The sequence below is a fragment of the Athene cunicularia genome (genome assembly GCF_003259725.1).
Source record: "Athene cunicularia isolate RWA chromosome 2 unlocalized genomic scaffold, athCun1 chr2_part1, whole genome shotgun sequence".
Taxonomy (NCBI): Eukaryota; Metazoa; Chordata; class Aves; order Strigiformes; family Strigidae; genus Athene; species Athene cunicularia.
This window is the reverse complement of record NW_020799095.1, coordinates 139,756,766-139,778,260: the sequence shown is the minus strand read 5'-3', so window position 1 is coordinate 139,778,260 and position 21,495 is coordinate 139,756,766. Positions and strand designations below refer to the sequence as shown.

Here is a 21,495-nt window from a genome sequence, read left to right as displayed (position 1 = left end):
GCCACTGCTCTCTATACAGTACTTGCTGTATGCGGGTACATATGCCCATGTTACCTTTCTGTACAAGTATGCAGTTGTTTTAACCATGTCATAATTTATAACTTTAAAGCAGTATAAGAGATCCTAAATAATTGTTGGTGCATCTATAATCTTGGTTGCAAAGATACATTTTAAGTTTTATTCCATGAAAGGCAAAATAGAGAACTGGGGTTTTTTATTTTTCAGCCCTGCATCACATTTACATTTTTCTATCAAACACCCTCATACACTGTCCTGGGAATATTACACTATGTTCCAGTGTAAAGCACATCTTGTTATGAGACTGATTGAGAACAGGATTAGCATGGAGTTCATGTTACAGGTAGGTATTTAAATTATTATGTGGAATATAGCCAACTTTTTGTCTTTAGTTGCTTTTCTATTCGTTAAATGCAGTTTAAGGAAGAACAAAACAAGTCATCATGGGATTCCATTCGTCGTTTCAGTTTTAGCAGGATAGAACAAACATAAAATGTAGGTAATTTGTATTAAGATAAGGTTATCTATTATATATAACTTGTAATACTTTTTATATACTGCATATTCTCTTTAATGTTAAGGTTTTAATTGCTTTGGGTTATTGTGATTGGTTGGTAACACTGAGGACCTGTTTTACTGACGCTGACTGGTGTTGCTGTGAGCTAGTCTAATCAAAGTATAAATAATGAAAGTAATGAGAATCCATCTTCTGCTGTCTCCACTGTATAAAATTTTCAGTGCTAGAGGGAGCATAGATCTTTATATGAAGAAGCAGTTGAAGAGAAGATGGTGATTTCATTCTGAGATGCTAAACTTCTCTAGATTTATGGTTTTACTTCTTTACTACATGTGTTTTGTGACATGCCTTAAAAAAGATAGGGTATTATAAACAAACACCTGGTTAGAAACTTACTTTTTCCTATCAACTTCAGGGTTTTTTGGTTGGTTGGTTGGTTGGTTTGATTTTTCTTTTTTTAAGGAAAACATGTATGTACTTGTGCTAGAGTTATTATAGGCAGTTGTCAGGTTGAAAATACAGGAGATGAACCTTTTTTAAAGCTTTCCTTATATAAATTTTCATTATTGTTTGCAATTTTTGAAAAAGGAATAGCGAAGCAGAGAACCTTATGGCTTTTATTTCAAAAAAGCACATAGTGATCTGTTTTACTGTAGATAAATGTTGAAAGCTGATGGTCTTTTAATGGATTTTGCGTGTATATGTAACTTTGAGGAAGTTCTTTGAAAAAGCTCAGGTGGAAAGAATTTATTAAAAATACATCCCTTACCCTCTGCATTACAGTTTGGTCAATGAAGGCCATACCTGCTTGCAGTGAATAACCTCACAAATTCCATGGTTTTGAAGTATAGAGGGAGGTGCTTAGAACTAGAAAATACATGCCAAAAATTGTTCCTATATTCCACTTTGAATTCAACTCTGTTAAAAAGCTGCATGATAATTTGTATCTGTAGCAGTGATAAGACAACATTTTTAGTTTAATTTTGTTACCATTAAACATTTCTCATGTTAAGAAGCTGGGATTTCAGAGCTTTCTCATCATCATAGACTGTTTGCCTTAGGTAAAAATTAATTTGTGTCTGCAAATCACAATTTCTGATATGGACAAACAAATAATTTTCAGAATTTTTTTTTTGTTTTTTTTTTTTTTTGAAAGACTCTTTTTGAGGCCAGTTATCAGAAGATGAGTTTATTTGCCTTCAGTTGCAGTTCAGCTGCAACTAAACAGAAAAGTGTATTTTATATATTGAAGTATTTAGTGAAAATAATAACTTTTTATCATTTTAGGTTTTCAACAAGTTGTTGAGTCTGGCCAGCACTGCTTCATCTCAGAAGTTCCAGTCACACATGTGGAGTCAAATGTTGGTTTCCACATCTGGGTTTTTGAAATCTATCTCAAATGTCTCTGGCAAAGACATCCAACCTTTAATAAAGCAGTGGGTGTATCCTTTTTATTCTTGGTCTGGATTATTAATATGGAGAATGAATTCGTTTTTTAATTGGCACTGTTAAAGGAATGTGAAGAAAGGTATGAAATACCTTTGCTTAAACCAGTTAAGTACATTATTTTTGAATTAGATATATATGTGAGCCATAGGTTCACACTCTTTCATAGTCTTTCAGAGTATGCTGGCTTTTTTGCGTGTTCTTTACTAGAAGGGATTTCATGATTCTAAGTTTTACTTTGAAAGAAACACAAGAACTCTGCTGGAATTTAAGGCCAAATTATACTAAAGGGATTCCAGAGGACACTGCCCTTAGAAATATGCTGAAGTCTGACACGGAAAATGCTATAGTCTGGTGAATTTTAAGATGTGATTTCCAGTAAATCACTATGAAATAAGTAACCTAAAGTGCAGACTGATGGTTTAAAATACACAACATTTAATATCTTGGTGGCTTGTGTTAATGTCACAATTTAAGGTAAAATAAACCTCTGTGTGTTGATTCTTCAAATTTCAGTGATATTAGTCATTTTGGATTGATATGAGGGTAAATTTGAACTTGCTCCTTTTAACAGATTTAATTGATAGTTTAATGTCACTGGAGGCTAGAATCATACATGACTAGCAAAACCATACCTTCTAACTGAAAGCAAAAGTGAGTATTTGTATTTAGACATTATTTGTTTGAGATGTCTTAATATTCATGCATCTCAATATCTAACTAAAAACCACCGTATAATTAATATTTATAGTAATATGAGAAGTTAATATTTTATCTGCATCAGAAGTATTCATAAAGTATAAATACACGTTATTCTAATTTCCATACTTAGCTGTGCCAAGTACTTGAGGAAAATAGGGGTTCTATATGTAGATATATTCACACTTGCAGTATATACCTAAATGTCAGCATTACTCTCTGAGCTGGGTGAATCTTTAACTATGTCTGTTCTGTAAGCAAGGAAGAGTTGTAACTCTTAGATTTGGGGATTTTTCAGCTTCTCTGGACTTTGGCCCAAAGGCTGATCCTATTAACTGTAAGTTCTGTATAATCTTGTGATTACAACCTCCCTACCATGCTTCAAGCACTGTTTCACCTGTGATAATAGATTTTTCAGCCTGTAAGACCACAGTAGGTCTTTGTGTTGGTTGGGAGGATATCTTATTGATCTTAACTAGTGCTATCTTATGCTATTAATGAGTGCTGTGTTGGTTCTGAGTTTAAACCTTGTGCTGAAGAAACCATTAAAATACTTTAAGCTGTACCTCATGACAAAGACACAGACATTCATGAAGGCAGCTACTGTGAACAGAACCAGTCTGAGGCATTTAGCCAAATGATGATATTTTAGGAGAAAAGTTAATAATGCATGTACCATAAGAAGCCTTTTTGAATCTGGAAGCTCCTCCCTTAAATATCAGGACATGAAAGAATATGCTTTCTTTCCCTGCTTTTGTCTTGTATTTCCAGAGACTTGTTGGGAACATGCACTAGATTAAAATACTTCATTCCCATGTTTTAGTTTTACTATAAATGAAGTGTAGTAATGGCTATCATACAAATAATGAATGATGAAGTTATTCACAGGAACAGTTAACTTGAAATAATTGCCTTGCATAAAAATGCGAAGTGAGATCATTACTTTTTATCATCATATTGTATACTCTCATGTATATGTGAACTCACATATACACACACACATATGAATGCTCACGGTGATCCAGTTTGAAAAACTGCAATAAAATAATTGTGTGGTTAGAAAACAGAAGCTAAGGTCTACATTTTTCCCTGAGCTTTATTTAACTGAAATATGTAGTAAATCATATTGAAATTACTGAATTCTTAGTCAATTAGTTTCTCCGAGAGCATGCCAAGGACATTGAATGTGTTGGAGTCCAATGTAGGTTTTTATAATTACTTCTTTCTTATTAGATAATTTTCCTTATACTTCAGTTTTTCATCATAAGATACATAATTGTACATTAAAGAACAGTTTAAAGAAAAAAAAATTAAAAGTTCGAATGAACATAAGTGGTTTTATTTCCTGATTTTCTTGAGATGGGAAATTTTAGGAATAAAGCAGCATAAAGCAAGTGTAAAGAATGAAAACATTGAGAATGATGTTTGTTTATAACTGCTGCATTGTGCACTAGAATTCCTATACTGCTTATCAGGGATCAGAGTGGAGTGGTAAAATTCTATGGTAGCTTTGCATTTAATAGAAAACGGAATGTATTGGAGTTGGAAATAAAGCAAGACTACACATCTCCTGGGACTCAGAAATATGTGGTAAGGTCAATCTTCCATATTTTACCTACACGTACAAGTATGATGCAGACATTAATAAGCATAATTTTTATGTTAATAACAATCTTGTGAACTTGAAGGGTCCTCTTAAAGTGACAGTGCAAGAACTTGATGGATCATTCAACCATACATTGCAAATTGAAGAAAACAGTCTTAAACATGATATACCTTGCCATTCTAAAAGCAGAAGGTAAGAACTAAAATACAAACTTCAGGGTTTTTTTAGTTTGAATATATGAAAACTTACAGTGCATTTGATGATAAATATATGGGGGTTTAAGTTGTCTGTTTATATTTTCTTAATCTTACAGAATAAGATTTAGCTGTGATGTATGGCAAGAAAATAGAATTTACTACTGTTTATGGACAGCAAGAGACCTTACATTTTATATGCAGTTCTTAATGATCAGTAATTTTATAAAATCTTTATAAAGGGCTTATTTATATAGAATGAGTTGAATGAAGACTAATTAATTAAATTATTAAAAATGCATTTGAATGGGAAAGAAATTAGAGGAAAGACAAATGTAGGAGGAGTACCTCAAGTGAAGATACAGGAATGAAGCACTTGCATAGTTTTTCCTTTCTATAAGAGTGACAGGGCTGTTCACTAAATGTAATGAGCAAGAAAAGTAACATACTTCCCAAATAGATTCTCTCAGCTTCCTCATGCATTTAAAAATTACTTTGTCCTCTACTTCTTAGAGTTGTGTGCTTATGTGTAGTTGTAAAAAAAGATTGAAGTCAGGTTTAAACCAATGTCAAGTATGGGTGATTATTATTTGAACGAAACTGATACACAGCTCAACTTTGTAACTTTTTTGCTTGAGAGAACATTATTTTTCATTGTGGTGAAGTGCACAGAAAGTAGACTTTTGCAGGCTTAAGCTCCGTTTATGAATGTATCTTTGCTAGTATGGTAATTTATACCTATTTTTTTCTTCTCTTTTTTAATAGAAATAAGAAGAAAAAAATTCCACTGATGAATGGAGAAGAGGTGGACATGGACCTCTCTGCTATGGAGTAAGTTAGCTTGTTGGAGTTTCTTCAGTGTGAGACTGAGCCATGTTCCCCTTTTCTAAAGCATGCTATTTTTGAAGAATTTGGTAATGCTGTACTTCATTATATGTCTGTCAAATTTCAAAACTATACCACATTTCTTTGCCTTCTTTGAGACTTCTGTAGGTGGGAAAATGCTGGTGAAGTATAAAATGTAAAGGTTAACTACTATAATCGGTTTTTTTAAAAAAAAACCCCTTAAGCATGATAAAGTGATACAATAAATTACTTGATTCTTTCTTACAAATTTCTAATGATATGATATCTTTCAGCTGACTTTATAGGTAAAATGTAAACAAGAATTTGCTTGAAACTAAGAGCAATTTTTGTTGGACCTTGATGAAGACCACTTAACTTGCACGAAGACAGACAAGTTCCTGAAATCTGTGGTTAATTGCAAAAGAATCCTTTTAGTTTGAAAATAAGTGATGAAATGCTTTGTAACGAAATTCATACTGGCATTAATTTCAGTTGGAACTGAGCTCTCTGGAAGCAAATTCTTGTTCAGTGTAAATACCAGCTTTACCCTTCTTGAGATGGAGCTGGGATGCTCTCAGAAATACCTGAAGGTGTTGATACCTTGTTTGCTGGCTGAGGGAAGTAAATAATCTGCTCTTGAAGACTAATGGTGTCTCTTTGAAGAAGGATAGTTTGCTTGTCACCTTAAAAGTGTTGAAAATTATCATATATTTAACCTCATCTGAAATATGATGAGAAATAATTTTATAAGGGATATTTTCATTGAGGAAGTTATTGTTATCATTATGGTATATGATTTTAAGCAAGTCACTTGTGCTTTGTTTACCTGCTAACTTTCTGATCTGTGTTGCTGTCATTCTTTTGTCCACTTTGGACTCCTTTGCTCCAAGCATATATGATAATGTGCATTTTTTTCTCCTCTTCTAAATCCCATGTATGCACTCTTCTTTTCTATCCTTTCTTCTCTACCTGCTATCTTGATAGTAATTGTAGATATTCTAGAAATGTCTATAGAAATACGCATCATATTTAAAATGATGCTCTTTTCGTCATTCCAAACTCTTTCCTAATTCCATGTCTGTATTTTGCTGTTCTCAATTTTATGTGGAAAACTGAGTAAGAGACTTTATTATATAGTTTACGCTTGTTGCTCCCATAAATTACTTCTGTAGTCATGGTGTGCTATGAATATTAAAGTATAAAACACTCGTTTTGGGTGGAATACAATTGAGTAGTTTTGTCTGTAGGATTAAAACTTTAATCCTGTCTGATACTTTTGCTTTTATCATCATTTGGCTTGGCAGTTCTGTGCATTTGCATGGTTACTTTTGGCAGCTGTCAACATCATAGCATGTGTGTGTTTGTAAAGCACTCTTACATCTATTGATAAAAAGTAGTGTATAAAAAAATGTATATTTACCACCAGATTATTTTTGGATTTTTTTGGTAGTCTTAAACTGTAGAAGGTGATAAAATGCTGCTCACTTATGAAAGTTACAGTGTCTAAGAAAGTAGAATTAAATATATTGAGATTATACAGTAGTTTACCACGAACTCAGATCTGTAGGTTAAAAATACTAAAACACTGTATTTGCTTTTATATATTAGAGGTTTGGACAAATTGCCCTTGGAGACTATAGAATTGCCATACTAGAAGTAGGAAATTGGACCAGGTGACTTTCAAAAGTCCCCTTTAATTTAGATTCTTTTGTGATTCTTTGAATGCTTTAAAAATAATTCATAACAAGTTAGAAAATCTTTTCAATTTCTGTAGTCTTGAAATGTTGTAAGCTATTTATGTTTTTCATGTCTGTCTTAGTGCTGATTCCCCTTTGCTCTGGATAAGAATAGACCCTGATATGTCAGTACTGAGGAAGGTAGAATTTGAACAGTCTGATTTCATGTGGCAGTATCAGCTTCGATATGAGAGAGATGTGGTTGCTCAAGAAGAAGCCATTCTGGCATTGGAAAAGTTCCCTACTCCTGCATCGCGGCTCGCACTGACTGATATACTAGAACAGGAACAGTGTTTCTACCGAGTGAGAATGCTGGCTTGCTTCTGCCTTGCAAAGGTGAGGTTGTGTGGATGGAAGTAAGGCAAGAAATCCATTAGGCATGGTAAACATTTGAAAATGGGTCAAAACTCATTGCCGTTCTTAAACTGGCTTGATATTTATTCTCTTAAAAGTGTTTGCCAAGTATTTTTAACATGACTGATTTGAAAGGAAAGCTGTATTATTTTAGTCTGTAAAAGGAGACAACAGAAGGCTTTCATAATTGTCAAAATTAAGATGTCAGACATGAAAACCACAAGGGATTTTTCCACATTTCATTAAGTGGCAGAAATAAAAAACCTTTGTTTAATTTTCTTCAGAGCCAATGTGTATTTTTTTATTTTACTGGGAAGTTCCTTGGTCTGTCTGTTGAGAACTACGAAGTTCTGAAATTTGTCTGTATCTGTAATGAATTTAGATTGCTACTCTATATTGTTTCAGATTAAATAGGGATGCAAAACAAACATATTGGCCTTCAGTTATGTATGAAAAAGCCAAATAATTGCCTTGAAAAGGGAAGATCTTTTTCTTTAGGCACAAAATTGGCATTAAGAATTAAAGAGAACCCTATAAAACAATTGGGTGGAAACACAGAATAGTAAGAACTGCTGAAAATACATTTTGTTGACATACTTCTATGGACATAAAGGCTTACATATTAACAATTTGTAGAGTTCAGGTTATTGGCTTATAGGTTGATTTCTGCTGTGTACCTATTGAGAATAATTCTGTACCTGTATAGAAATAAATCCTTTGGCCATATTTTGAAAATCAAAATCCAAGAAATATTTGTGACAGTATTTTAATATTATGGAACACTGGTATAATACTGCCAGTGTATGTGCTAGTATTGGTACTGCCAGTATCTGCCTTAAAATATGCATGTTTTGTAATGAATTCACATGGAATATTTAAAAGTTTATGTTTACAGGTAAATATTAAAAGAGCTGTTGTTACAACGTTTAAATGTAATAGTTTTTTCTGTCTTTACTTAGAATTCTCAGGCAATTGGGAAGCAGATAATCATAACCAGTTTTGTTCAGTTGTAATTGTATGAAATATCTTGGGTCTACAAGATAAAGTTGATGATTTACAAAAAAGAGAATATAATGCTAAGCAAAAGGTATGGCAGGACAGAGTTGTAGATACGTTCATGTAAGTTACCTAGGAGGAAAGTGTAATATATTCTGTAACTAGCTCCAATATCAGGGCATTAGGTAGAATCACTTCCTGTTGTCACTAGCTCAGTTTAATTTTCTCACCTTGTAAACATTCAAGATTTGTATTCTTTATTGAAAAAAGCCAAGTCTTTTGTGTTTTATTAGGGGGAGGTTCTTTGTTGATTTGCAACCTATAGCTGGCTTGTGGTTACTATTGTAAAACATTTTTTATGTACTCTTGTTGATACAGAGAAATTATAGGTGACAATGCAATTATAAAACAGCATTTAGTACAGTTCCTAAATGTACTGTATACTTTGTTGTAAAACAACACTTCAGCCTCTCAGGTATAAATTATCCAGGTAACATATTAAATTCTCATTGATAAGAAGTTAACAGATGCTGAGTAGTTCGTGACAAATAACCCTGTACAGAAAGGAGATAACAATGTCACAATATTAATTCCTGGGAGTATGCAGGCTGATTTTTCCATTCAGATCCATTGCAGTGTTGGGTATGCGCTGTAGGGTTTAGAAAAGCAACAGCACCACCCCAAACTCCCTGCCCAGCATTGAAGAGCTTGGGTTTTATTTTACACTGCTACATGAATTTCACATTTGCAGTTTTAAATTCATGGTTTCTAAGCAATCTTCGAGATTAAGTTCCTCTGCTGGAAGAGTCGTTATGTACCTTACTGAAAAAGTTATGCCTGCATCTTCAGTTATTGCAAGAGGAACATCTAGTCTGACTGTTGTTTCTCTCTCTGAGAGAGAGAAACCTTTGAAACCTGACTTAGTGGGAAAATGGTTTTCAGTAATAAAGCACACATCTTACATAAAAGCAATGATGAAATGTATTGCTGCCCAACTTGCCTCTTGTTTTTCTTTTATTGCGTATGTAATACCCTTGAAACAAGCTAAATAATTTAGAAGGAAATCCTCAATTTTCTTCTGTGTAAACAGATTTTTCCTTAGTTTGTGGTGGGTCTGTAACAGTGGAGACTGCTACATTGTAGGGTGCCTTGGCCTCATTTGTTTGTGCACACACACTCAATCTATCATCGAGATTAATCCATCATGAGGCCTAAGTGTTCTTGTCTGCAGGCTTTCACTGCTCCACACAGCAAATGTATGAAACCAAGAATGCTGGGAAGACACAATAGCAGTTTTATCTTTGTGGAACCTTATTGCCATACACCAAAACAGACTATAGCAATAAATTTGTCTTGGTACACAGTCTCTTTGTGAATGACAATTAAAGTTAGAGGTGGCTGACTTGCCTTTCACTTTAGGGGTGGTCTTTTAGTCTTAGGGTGGCTGAGGCCTACTTCAATTCTAGGCTGAGGTTACTGGCAGGATAAATTTGGGAAGTTGGTATTGCAAAAGCCTCTTCCATCACTGGCTTGTGTAGAATCAGAAAACTTGGCTTAGTAAACACAGAATTTTCATCTAAAATATAAATGAGAAAATAATTAACAACAGAAGTTTATCATGGAAAGATAATTAGTTGCAGACATCTTCCGAGTGGAACAGTTTTCATAAAATGTACCTTTAATGTAGAGAAGATACATTGGGGATGTCAGTGAAAACTTAGTTAATATAAGATAATACATTGACAAAAATACGTACCTATTTGAAGGTCAATATGTACTTGGCAATTATCCTTTTTGATTATGGGAAATGTGTATTTTTCTACAGCCAAGCTAAACTTGCAGTGGTGATGTTAATATGATTTCCCTTCCCCCCTAATTACACAGATTGCGAATTCCATGGTAAGTACGTGGACAGGACCACCAGCCATGAAGTCACTCTTTACCCGTATGTTTTGTTGTAAGACTTGTCCAAACATTGTGAAGACCAATAACTTCATGAACTTTCAAAGCTACTTTCTGCAAAAGGTAAAATTTCTTTATTTTCACTTAATGTTTTAAAAGAAATATCGAAATACAAAAACATTCATACGGTTGACAGCTACAGTAACATGAATAGCGCAGTCTTGCTTTACCCCTGCATAAAAATAAAAAATAACTAGTTCTTTCTTACATGGCATCTGTTTTTTCCATCTTAGTCAAAAATCAGTTTCAAATTTTTTTCTGAGTAGCTAAAGTTAAATTAACAGTTTCTTCAGAAGAATGGAGCACATATAATAGTTATTTACAAATATTTCTGAGCTCATTCTTAAATAGAATTTATTGCACAGTAACAAAGCTACTCATTTTATCTTTTAGGTGAATTCGGCAGTTGTCTTTTTTCATTATTGGCAATGATATATTGCAAATAGAAAATTAGTGGGGTTTTTAGTTCAAGGCACTATATAATCCTTTGTGCCCTCTCCTTTCTATTAATTGTCAACATCATGTATTGCTGCAGCTTATTTTGATGTTAATGTAGGGCTTTTTACTGTGACCTATAGTAGGGTGTACAGTGGATAACAGTGAATTAGAATGGTTTTCTCTCAAGATTCACTTTATAATTATTGGATGATTGAGTTTATATTTCACAGATTTCATATTCCTGCTATGGAGAAAACTCAAATTTTGTTTTCTCACTCTGTCCAAAACTTCATCCTTCTCCTCATGTCTCTTTCTTGGATCTTCTTTTGTATTTTTCTGCTCTTTTTGTCATTGTCCATTCTTTCCCACTAAATCTTATGCTTTCTCCCTTTTAATCCCATATCTCAAGTTTTCAGATCCAGAGTAAGAGTCCTAAATCTATGTGAGTGGAGCTTAGAGAGCTGCTTAGCGCATGCTAAAATAAATACCTAGTCAGACTAATACCTGTTTGGCTGATAAATCTTTAGGTTTCACTGACTGTGTTGGATCTGTATCTCTCAATGGTAATGGAAGCTTAGAATCATGTTCACATGAAACACCCAAATTCAGTGTCTGTCTCAGAATTAGTTCTATCATCATTTTCCTTATTTCATTATTTTTCATTTGTTACCAGTTTGATAATGCCTTGACTTAAGAGTCTTCTTGGATATACAGTTCCTTCAAATGTCTACACTGCAACTAATTATTGAGCAATTACTATATAGTTTATTTGATCTCAGAATTATATAGCATGTGGTATGACTTTGAAAAAACATTTAAATACCACTTTTCAGAGATTTGGTATTGTAAAATTGTTAATTACTCAATTTCAGGATGTAATTTATTTTGAGGGTGTACCTAACATTTCACTAAATTAAGAGTGATGTTAGTATTGATTTTATTACACAGACTATGCCTGTTGCCATGGCCCTTCTGAGAGATGTTCACAACCTCTGTCCTAAGGAGGTTTTAATGTTTATTTTGGATTTGATCAAGTATAACGATAACAGGAAGAATAAGGTAAAAAATGTGTTTATTTTAATCTCTTCTTTTTTTTTTTTTCCTTGAAGAAAGTCTTACTTAATATACTTCATGATGTTTTATGCCACTAATGTAAATATCTGGCTAGGAGAGTTGATGAAAAGGTGATATACTAAACAGTAAATGTTACAGAATGTTTTGTAGCTGACATTTCTATGGCAGCATTTCTTGGATGTTTCAAAGCTCTTTGTGCTTGTTGATGTACTAAGGACCTGCCTGTCTTCATTTGCACACATGCTTTTCTTACTTTACTCTTTTTCATTCAGAAGACCCACGTGTTTTGAGAAAATGTGCATGAGGCTAACATGTAGCATGAAAAGTTAAGCACTGGTTCAGTTTTTTGATATTTTTTTTTTTCACCTTGAGAAGACTATGTGAAAGAGCACAGAAAGGAAATTTTTTTTTTAATGATATACAGGACTCTGAGATTCTGCGTTCTGAATGTCAGTTTTAGCTCACACAACTGGATTGTCTTCATCTAGTTAAATAACAGCTGAAACCCAGGTTAATATTGTTGCATCACTAAATTGAAGCATCTGAGTTGGAACTGTTGTTATGTAAAGTTCCTTCCTACACAGACCACCTCTGAAGGATGATGAGATGACCTTTAAGATCCTGAAGTGATACTAAATTCCATCTCTAGCTACTGAGGAAGTTTACAACTGCTAGGAGCCTGGCATAATCTTTCCAAATAAGTACCCAAATTTAAGTGGAACAGTTCTGAAGCCCCTTAAACATTACTTTTTTGTGTGTAGAAATGCATACTGTAACAAGACACTTGTTGCAAGATTACTGAAATAAGAGGATAATAGAGGTTGAGAGGTAGAGAGAAGCACATGAATGCAAGCACCAGTAGTCACAGAATGTGGTGAGTTGTGCTAACATCTTCCCACCACCAAAGGAGAGAATTTGACTCACTTCTCCACATGTCCCTTCCACGCATGTATTTGACACCTTCTACTGGATCTGACAGATACCAGCTTTGTTTAGATTAAATAAACTAATATTCAAATCCTGTACTTTTTTTCTGCTTTTTAAATTTCACTTTTATACTTTTTGCTGCTTACTAAATTAACACAACCAACAAATATAACAGGCAGCACAATGGAAGGGGTGAAACTGTGAGCCCAGGTAAAAGGAGTGAACGAAGAAGCAAGATTTTCCTCAGTAAGCAGCAGTGTACCCATCAGTTCACCTCAGAAGCTTGTGAAGTTGCTGTCTAGATAAACTGCATGGTTTTCTGAGGTGCGAAGCACCCCTTAACCATGGTACTGAATATACAAACAGAAGGTAGTTTTAGATGCTCACATTTAGAAATAATGGCTTTTATTTACCATATCTGGAAAATTTTCAATGCCTGATTTTTCCATTTTTATAAAACAATGTATTACTAATAATATGTTCATATTACTATTAATATGTTCTTATTACGGAGTTAAGATTAGTGCTTGATAATATGTCTGCTTGCTCAATCACTCTCTAATCCATTTTCAGAATAAATATATTCCGGTTTTGTTTTCTTAGGCAGTTTCTCAGATGGTTTTTGTTTTAACATCTTGTTCTGTGACAGTGGTTCAGCATTTCTTAGTTTTTAAAGAATGTGTATTGTTATATTTGCCTTATCTAAATGCTGCTTTTATCTAGTTTTCAGACAACTACTATCGCGCTGAGCTGATTGATGCCCTAGCCAACTCTGTAACTCCTGCAGTCAGTGTGAACAATGAAGTTCGAACATTGGATAACCTAAATCCTGATGTTCGCCTTATTCTTGAGGAAATTACCCGTTTCCTAAATATGGAGAAGCTTCTTCCCAGTTACAGGCATACCATTACAGTCAGGTGTGGTTTACTGATGGTTGTACGCATGAAGAGAACAGACATGTTAATGCTACTTTTTTGGAGTTTATGTACCCTTCTGTAGTTATTATTTGAGATTTTAGCTTGTGTGTCATAATCTTAAATGTCAAATTCCTTCCAATTTCTAAAAGCTGGTAGTGCAAGTTTGTCTTGATTGCTTTATTTTTCAATATTAATTTCTGTTAATGTAGACTTTTAATAGCAGACATAAGCTGATCACACTTGTACCTCTAAGAAGAGAATTTATTAAAGTTTTTCAAAAAGTTTGCTATATCTGTAGAGTACACAACACAATCTGAACTGCATTTTCTTTGCAAGTTAGTACAGTTTCTGCTGAAACAAAACAATGATTTGACAAGAGTGGGGAATTTTGTTTGTGTTTCTGCCTAATTCAGAATTAAGGAGAATTATGTGTTAATGCTCTGAAAGTAATTGTAGCATGTTCATTTGGATAATACAGTTCTAGAAAAATTGCAGTACTTGATTTTGAAGAAAGCAATTTTATTGTTCTTGTCTGGCATTCTATAAATCTAATGTAAATTTCGTCTTCCTACCACATCCAGCTGTTTAAAAGCTATTCGAGTGCTTCAGAAGAATGGTCATGTCCCAAGTGATCCTGCTCTCTTCAAGTCATATGCAGAATATGGGCACTTCATAGATGTCCGAATAGCAGCATTGGAGGCTGTTGTTGATTACACAAAAGGTACTTTTTTTCAAGTATTTTGACACATTGTAACACTTTTGATATAGTAGAAAGATATAATACTTAACCTCGTTACTATTAGGTTGAAGTAGTGTCTACCAGAAGAACTTGTGTGATGACAGAGGTATTTGAAAAGAAGCTGAGACTTCTATTAATGCTTTGTCCTAGAGAATGCAAGTTTTATCAATATGTGGTGATCATTGTTTTTCAGTGTCTTGCAAGTTGAATCAGATACCTAAGTTTTGATACAATGAGTAGACAGCACAATGAGTACTGGTAACAGGTCTTGGAAATGTTTTTTTTAACACTTCATTTTCCGTGATTTTGATTCGGTTGAGTTCAGCCATAATTGCTAATCAGAGTTCTTGGGTTTCCTTTACCTTCTTGCTAATCTCTTTATTTTGCTTTTTGCATGCATCTTATAGTCATAAATTTTGGAAACTTAGATTATTTTAATGATTATTGGTTGATTCTACTTTGCCATTCTTTATACATAGCTTATGTTCGTGAGTTGTTTCCATTCTTCTAATATTGTCTTTATCTTAGTTGACCATTGCAGGTCCATGAAAAAATACTTGATAGCTTTCTTAAATGCCATTTGAAGTTGAAATTCAATCCTGTCAGATTTTTTAGAGCCAGTTAGAAATTATAGCTTTAATGATTTGCATTTTATAAAATGCATTTAGTACTACATTGGCCTGTTCATTTATTCGCGTTAGTCTTTCTCTGTTCATCAGATTTGTGACAGTTCTTGTGTTTGAAGGATTATCCCTATCAAAGTGCACAAATCCTTCAATTCTTCCTCTGTGAGCGGACTGGTGATTCTAACTATTCTGCCTCAAATTTCATGTTTTAATTTTAAGGACAATGGAGAGTTTCCTTTGCTTTTTGCATGAATAATTATTTTCTCTTTTTTATAAAGGCTTTATTACTTCAATCTTACAGCTGTCATTTTGTCCAAAGAATTTTGAAACTAGATAGGTGACAGGAGGTTTTAAAGCAATTGGATTCTTTGGGTGAACACATCTGGCAGAATTCAAACTTACAGACTGAAACCAGACTGTCATACAGAAAAACTAGTAACTTCATGGGAGGCTGTCCACTGAGCATTCACCGGGCATTCTGGATCCATAACCCACTGCACATGTACCACTTGGTGACCCTGTGAGTGATACCCACCTAGAATTTGCTGGTGCTATGCATCTCTCTCTCTGTTAGGCTACTTGCTTTGTTACTCCCTTCATAGAGTGTTAGTGGAAAGATTTGCTGGAGAATGGAAAGCTTACTCATCAGCCTGCTTCCTTTAGAATAATTTCCTCATCAATTCATCCCACCCTTTGGAAGGACAAACTGATAGAAAGAATGTTTTCTCATTAAATTCTTGACCTTTTATGGATGGTGTTTATAGTTAATAACTGACCTGGAGAAGAAAGTGTTTGTACTGCAAAGTAATATAGTACATCTTTAAAACAGCTGATCACATGGGTTGCTGTATAAGCAAGATAGGGTAACTTGCTCAAAATACTCTACAGAAGTTAAAACTTGAATGGTGAAATGTAGTAGAGAGACAGCTTGAAGAAATCAATGAATAAGTTGAATGTAATTTTTGCTTGAGCTCACTGTGAGTTCTGGAAATGATGGATGAGAATATTACTGTACCTAACTGCTTTGCCCCTTGCCAACAGCTTTTTCTCTGATGCAGAGGTAGCAGATGTAAATATCTGCTATAAAGTCACTACAGTTCGCAACACAACCTACTGTCTAATTGGTCATAAGTATCATTTCTCAAGTACAACCTTCCAGCACTGAACACATTAGCTTCTGCTCCTGCTGTAAGATTCATAAGTTTTTGCTGGAGGGGTAAATCCAGAAGTTCAATGTCCTAACTGACTTCTTCAGCTACCAGTATAGAACTTAGCAGCACTTGTCTCGCAGAGCTCTAAACCTGGCTTTGGAAGGAGAAATGATTTGCCGTCTATTGCCAAGAGCTCTGATTCTCATTGTTCCCAGTTACCTGGTTTCTAGTTCATACTGGATGTAAACCAGGAGCTATCAAATGCCTGTTGCTTTTGCCAAAGCTGGCTTTTTAACAGTTCTTGTAAAGGAAGCTGACAGACTTTGTAATTTCCATAAAAAGGAAAGTCTGTATTTTCTGGGGCAGTGTGGAACTCCCATATTTTTCTATCAACTCTCCGGGTAGGAATAGCACTGCATTTTTTTAAGTTACTTTAAAAGAAATAATTTCTCTATGGAACTGAGTAAGTTGTTTTCTTTGCTGTTAATAGTAAGGCTTTTTTTGAGACACAGTAACTGTAAAATGCTTGAGGCAGCATATAAGGACTTGGACAGTTGATCTAAACTGGCTTGAAGTGAACAGGGTTTATTAACTTTTTAAAGTTAGCTTCTGGGAGCTATATGTATACAACAAAGCAGTTGTATATTTAGAAGGGGTAACAATAAACTGTTCTAAATAAATACCCATGATTATCTAATCTCATTAATGTTAAGGTTTAGGGTCTCAGAGATGCTCTGCTGTAATTAAGAACTGATACATCAGTTTGAAAAAATCTCAGGAGGATTTTTACTTCAAAAAGCAATCATTTGTTTTTATGGCTACCAGAAGTATGAAAATCTACACATCTTTCTTTTCCTGCAGCCTTCTCCTCGACAAACTGGCAGGATACAGACAGGGTGGGTGGTCTGTGAGATGGGTGGGAAACTGAGTCATGGAACTCACTCAGAGGATAACTATCAATGGGTTTTACTCAGGCTGGCAGCCTGCCACAAGTAGGGTCCCCCGGGAACATCTTCATAAATGATCTGGACCACAGCATTGAAAGCTCCTTCACCAAGTTTGCTGATGACACTAAACTGGGTGGTGAGGTAGACACATCAGAAGGGGGAGACAGCCTACAGAGAGACCCGGACAAGCTGGAAGAGTGGGTAAGCAAGAACTGAATGAAGTTTGACAAGGACAAGTGCAAGGCCTGGTACAGGCTGGGAGCTGTGTGGCTAGGGAGCAGTGTCACTGAAAGGGACCTGGGGGTCCTGGTGGACAAGAAGCTGACCATGAGTCAGCAGCATGCTGATGCAGCAGCGAAGGCAAATTGGATCCTGGGCTGCACCCCCAGGGGCATTGCTAGCAGAGATGGAGATGTGATCATCCCCGCTCTACTTGTCAGGCTTCACCTGGAGTACTGTGTCCAGTTCTGGACTCCAAATTCAAGAAAGATGTGGGCAGACTGAAGAGGGTCCAAAGGAGGGCCACAAAGATCAGAGAGCTGGAGAACCTGTCCTGCGAGGGAAGACTGAGGGAGTTAGGTCTTTTCACCCTGGAGAAGAGAAGGCTCCAGGGGACCTCATCACAGTACTCCAGTACTTAAAAGGTGGCGATAAAGAGGACGGAGGCTCTCTCTTCACAAGGAGCCGTGTGGAAAGGACAAGGGGCAATGGGTGAAAGTTGCACAGGGCGAGGTGTCATCTCAACAGAAAAAATAAATTTTTACAGTGGGAATAATCAATTAGTGGAACAACCTCCCCAGGGATGTGGTGAAGTTCCCATCCTTGGAGGTTTTCAAGATGTGATTGGACAGGTTGCTAGATAATCTCATCTAGGCTTCCTTTCCCATGAAAGTTGCACCAGATGATCTTTTGAGGTCCCTTCCAAACTGGGCTGTTGTATGATTCTATGATTGTTCTGGCTAGTAAGATTTGTTCTGCCCAAGGTCAGATTTAATTTGTCAGTGCTCCCTAAAAGTTTCATAGTTGCTGTATAAATTTGAAGAGTGGTTAAATGCATTAGTAGCAAAGCTTTGGAAGTCTAGCAGGTCTAGTTTATGTTATAAGGCAAACAGCAGGCAAAACTGACTTTGTTTCACGCAGAAATAAGTTTAAGAAGCAAAAAAGACCTGTTTTTTTTTGAACTACAAAAGTATGGTGATTCTTGGTTCTATTATCTAGTACTGTTAGCCTAAAGGATTTGTCTCCTAGACTTCTCATTTTCTAATCAGAAACCATTTTAAATTCTCTTTTGTTAGCCGCTGAGGTAATTGAAGTTTGCTTATGGTTGTGACTCAAAGTGTTCGCCATGTTACGAGTCTTTGCTGCATGGTTATACAATATTTTTCTTCCATGCAAAGCAGCTTCTGTATGCAGTGTTTAGCTGCCTTCTATCCCAAGCAAGGTAGCTTCCAGGAAAGCAGCTGTGCATGGAGTTGAGTGCAGGCAGTCACTAATCCCTTAAAAGCAGGCCCTAGGCATAGCTTTTCAAAGATTTCTCTGATTTTTAAGGCAAATCTGAGATTGCAGTTCTGGTCTGTATGGATACAAATTTGTTCTGGCATCATCCAGAACTGTGGAGCTGTGGCCTAAATGGTGCAAATCGTGAGCTAATACATTCTGCCTCTAAACAAGGTTTATCAGCCCAATCCAGTGCCTCACCAGTGTAACTAGTTTTGTTTTGGTTGGATTTTAGGAATAGCAGAGCTGACTTGCAAGTGGCCTGCAAAAGACTATTCAGAGATCTCCTAAGCAATATTATAAGGTAGTTTTTAATTGCTTGGCTGCCTCCTCCCAACTCAGGAAGAGATGTTATGTTCAAGTTGTCCAAAGTATTTAAAGAACTTCTAATAGAACTGAAGTGCTGATTCTCATAATACAATTTAATTAATTGCCCCTTCCTTTAAAAGCAACATCCTAGTGAAATAACAAGGGAATAATAAAGATTAGAGTTGGTTGGGCTAAAAAAGTTGTAGTCAAAAATTATTGACGGAAAACTGACTGAAATCAGGAAGGAAGATTGAACTGAGGTATTTAGAACTGCAAATACAGTAGGCTTCGGGAAGAAATAAATGCATTGCTAGAATCACAAACTGGAAAGCAAAAGAAATGTTTTTGGAGCTGTCTGTGATTAATACATGCCAAATTCTGAAGCAGATTAAAGCAAAGCCTAAACAGGCTTTTCATTGCTTTGAGGAAATGGGAATACTGCTGTAAAATCATATAATTATGCATGTGAGAGAAAGATTAGATAAAAATTCTTTCATTTTTGTGTAATTGGCGATGATGATGATATCGTGTGTTGTTTCCTATTTTTCCTTGTTACTCTGACAATCAAAGGAATTTTGTAATGTAATTTAAATTCTAAACTAACAAGCTGATTTTGTTTCCAGCAGTGTGAGCCAGCAATTTTCTGGAAGCATGTGCTGATAAGTTTCAAAATCCATTTTAATTGCATAGTATACTGATTTTTAAAAATTAAGGAAGGCTACTGAGAGGAGGATGCTTGAAGTTTTGTATTAGCCCTGCAGTGTTCCTCTTTCTGTCCTGTTTATAGATAATAATCTTTCACAGATTCCTGAGTATGAGAATTGTATATTTTCTATTCCCAGTAGAAAATATTGTACTTCTGGTTGTTGAAAGAATATTTGAATGTGTGTGTTTTAGTAAGCATGAATTATCAAGATGGTCATTTACTCTGTAATCTTCCCAATCAACACTCAGGAGTGATAGTTACCTGCTAATAGTCAAACTGGTGGTTATTGAACAATTGAGACATGAAGGAGTTTTGTGCATGTTTTCTATTTCAGTGTAAAGTAAACCATCTTTTACTTTCGATTTGTACTGTAATTAATGGAATTCCTCTTTAGTTGCAGTGATTCAAGCTCTTTGTGTGTTAATTCAGGAACTTATGATTGTCTTGATCAAAATCCTTCCAGTTTATGTATATAGGCATTTTATTTTATTTTTCTTTGCAGTTGATAGGAGCTATGAAGAACTACAGTGGTTGCTTACTATGGTTCAGAATGATCCTGTACCCTACATAAGGTTAGTGTGTTAATAAAGAGCCCGTATTTTTACTAATACCGAAACAACTAAGTAAATTCTTAGTCTGGAATTGCTAGAATAGATCAAATGCTTAACTGCTTAATACTTCTTCCTAAAACTCTTTTTTCTTCTTGTCATTTTATATAAATTGAAATGTGTTTTGGTGTTTCATCAGTACACATCTCATAAATGAATATACTCTGTTCTTATTCTCTATTATATTATTTTTGGGTTTTATGTTCTACCACTGTGGTGGAAGTCTGAAGCTAGAGGTCGTTTCCTGATCATAAATAAAGTATATAAATCTGATGTTGTATATGGCAAAAAAACTTGATGATGTTTGGAAAAGACAGATTGAGACATAGTGCACACAGTGTTTTGCCAACAAGGAGTGTAGAGCAATTGTTAGACTGTAGATGGGGTGAAAGGATAACGTGAAAATATGGTGTAGTTTCTAGTATTGCCTGTTTCAACTTTGTTTTCAACAGTGAGTGATTGGATATTTTAGCACATTCATTATAAACCTTTGAACACCAAGGTTCATAATCATTGTTTTTCCCCAACACTTTCTTCTTATAGCAACCATTAAAATACTGGGTTTCAAAGATATATTGTATTACTTTTACTCTCTATAGGTGATTTCTTACAAAGATCATAGCTGCAAGATTGTTCTCTTTTATTTCTGTCATTCTTCTAATGAAAGTAGATGCAGTTAGATTTACTAGAGGAGGTTTAGCTTCAATCTAGGGAGGAGGTTTTATTTGATTTGTATCTTTTAAAGAAGAGTTCAAATTTTGACTTGTACAATATGTAAGCCTCTTCTGAAAGAAAAAAAATAGTATCTAAGAGTTTTATTGTCCCAAATGTGTAAGGGGAAGCAAGGGGAAAGCTGGCTATACAGGGAAGATAGTTAAAATAGTAAGTAATGGAACAAATAATTATTCTCAATCATAAAATGCTTTCAAGGCCAAGTTTAAAGAAAGTAAATGAGGAAAAATTTATTTACTTTTATCTCTGTATGTAAATATTGTAAGCAAACATGTTAAGTGAAGAATCTTTATACACCGGTCTAACTTAAGAGGTGACAGTGTTCCTTCCCAGAACAATGTGCAAGTCACTGGTTTTGGTCCTGCCATTTTATGTCAGTCATAAACATTTAAAGTTATGTAAAAATTCTTTGGTGTCAGTGTGTAAGGAGTTTATTTGCCAATGTTGCTG

At 34.9% G+C, this 21,495-nt stretch overlaps 1 protein-coding gene across 3 annotated transcripts in view; it reads left to right on the top strand.

Annotated features, from left to right (window-relative positions):
• Positions 1-21,495, top strand: part of TAF2 (TATA-box binding protein associated factor 2) — a 62,668-nt gene that overhangs the window by 23,895 nt on the left and 17,278 nt on the right. For all 3 annotated transcript variants that reach the window (XM_026842108.1, XM_026842107.1, XM_026842110.1), the window contains 11 exons: positions 226-361; positions 1,823-1,977; positions 4,156-4,270; positions 4,369-4,478; positions 5,246-5,311; positions 7,146-7,398; positions 10,297-10,437; positions 11,761-11,871; positions 13,537-13,730; positions 14,312-14,451; positions 20,208-20,277. In XM_026842108.1, the coding sequence (XP_026697909.1) occupies positions 226-361; positions 1,823-1,977; positions 4,156-4,270; positions 4,369-4,478; positions 5,246-5,311; positions 7,146-7,398; positions 10,297-10,437; positions 11,761-11,871; positions 13,537-13,730; positions 14,312-14,451; positions 20,208-20,277 (1,491 nt within the window). The remainder of the gene's footprint in view (positions 1-225; positions 362-1,822; positions 1,978-4,155; positions 4,271-4,368; positions 4,479-5,245; positions 5,312-7,145; positions 7,399-10,296; positions 10,438-11,760; positions 11,872-13,536; positions 13,731-14,311; positions 14,452-20,207; positions 20,278-21,495) is intronic.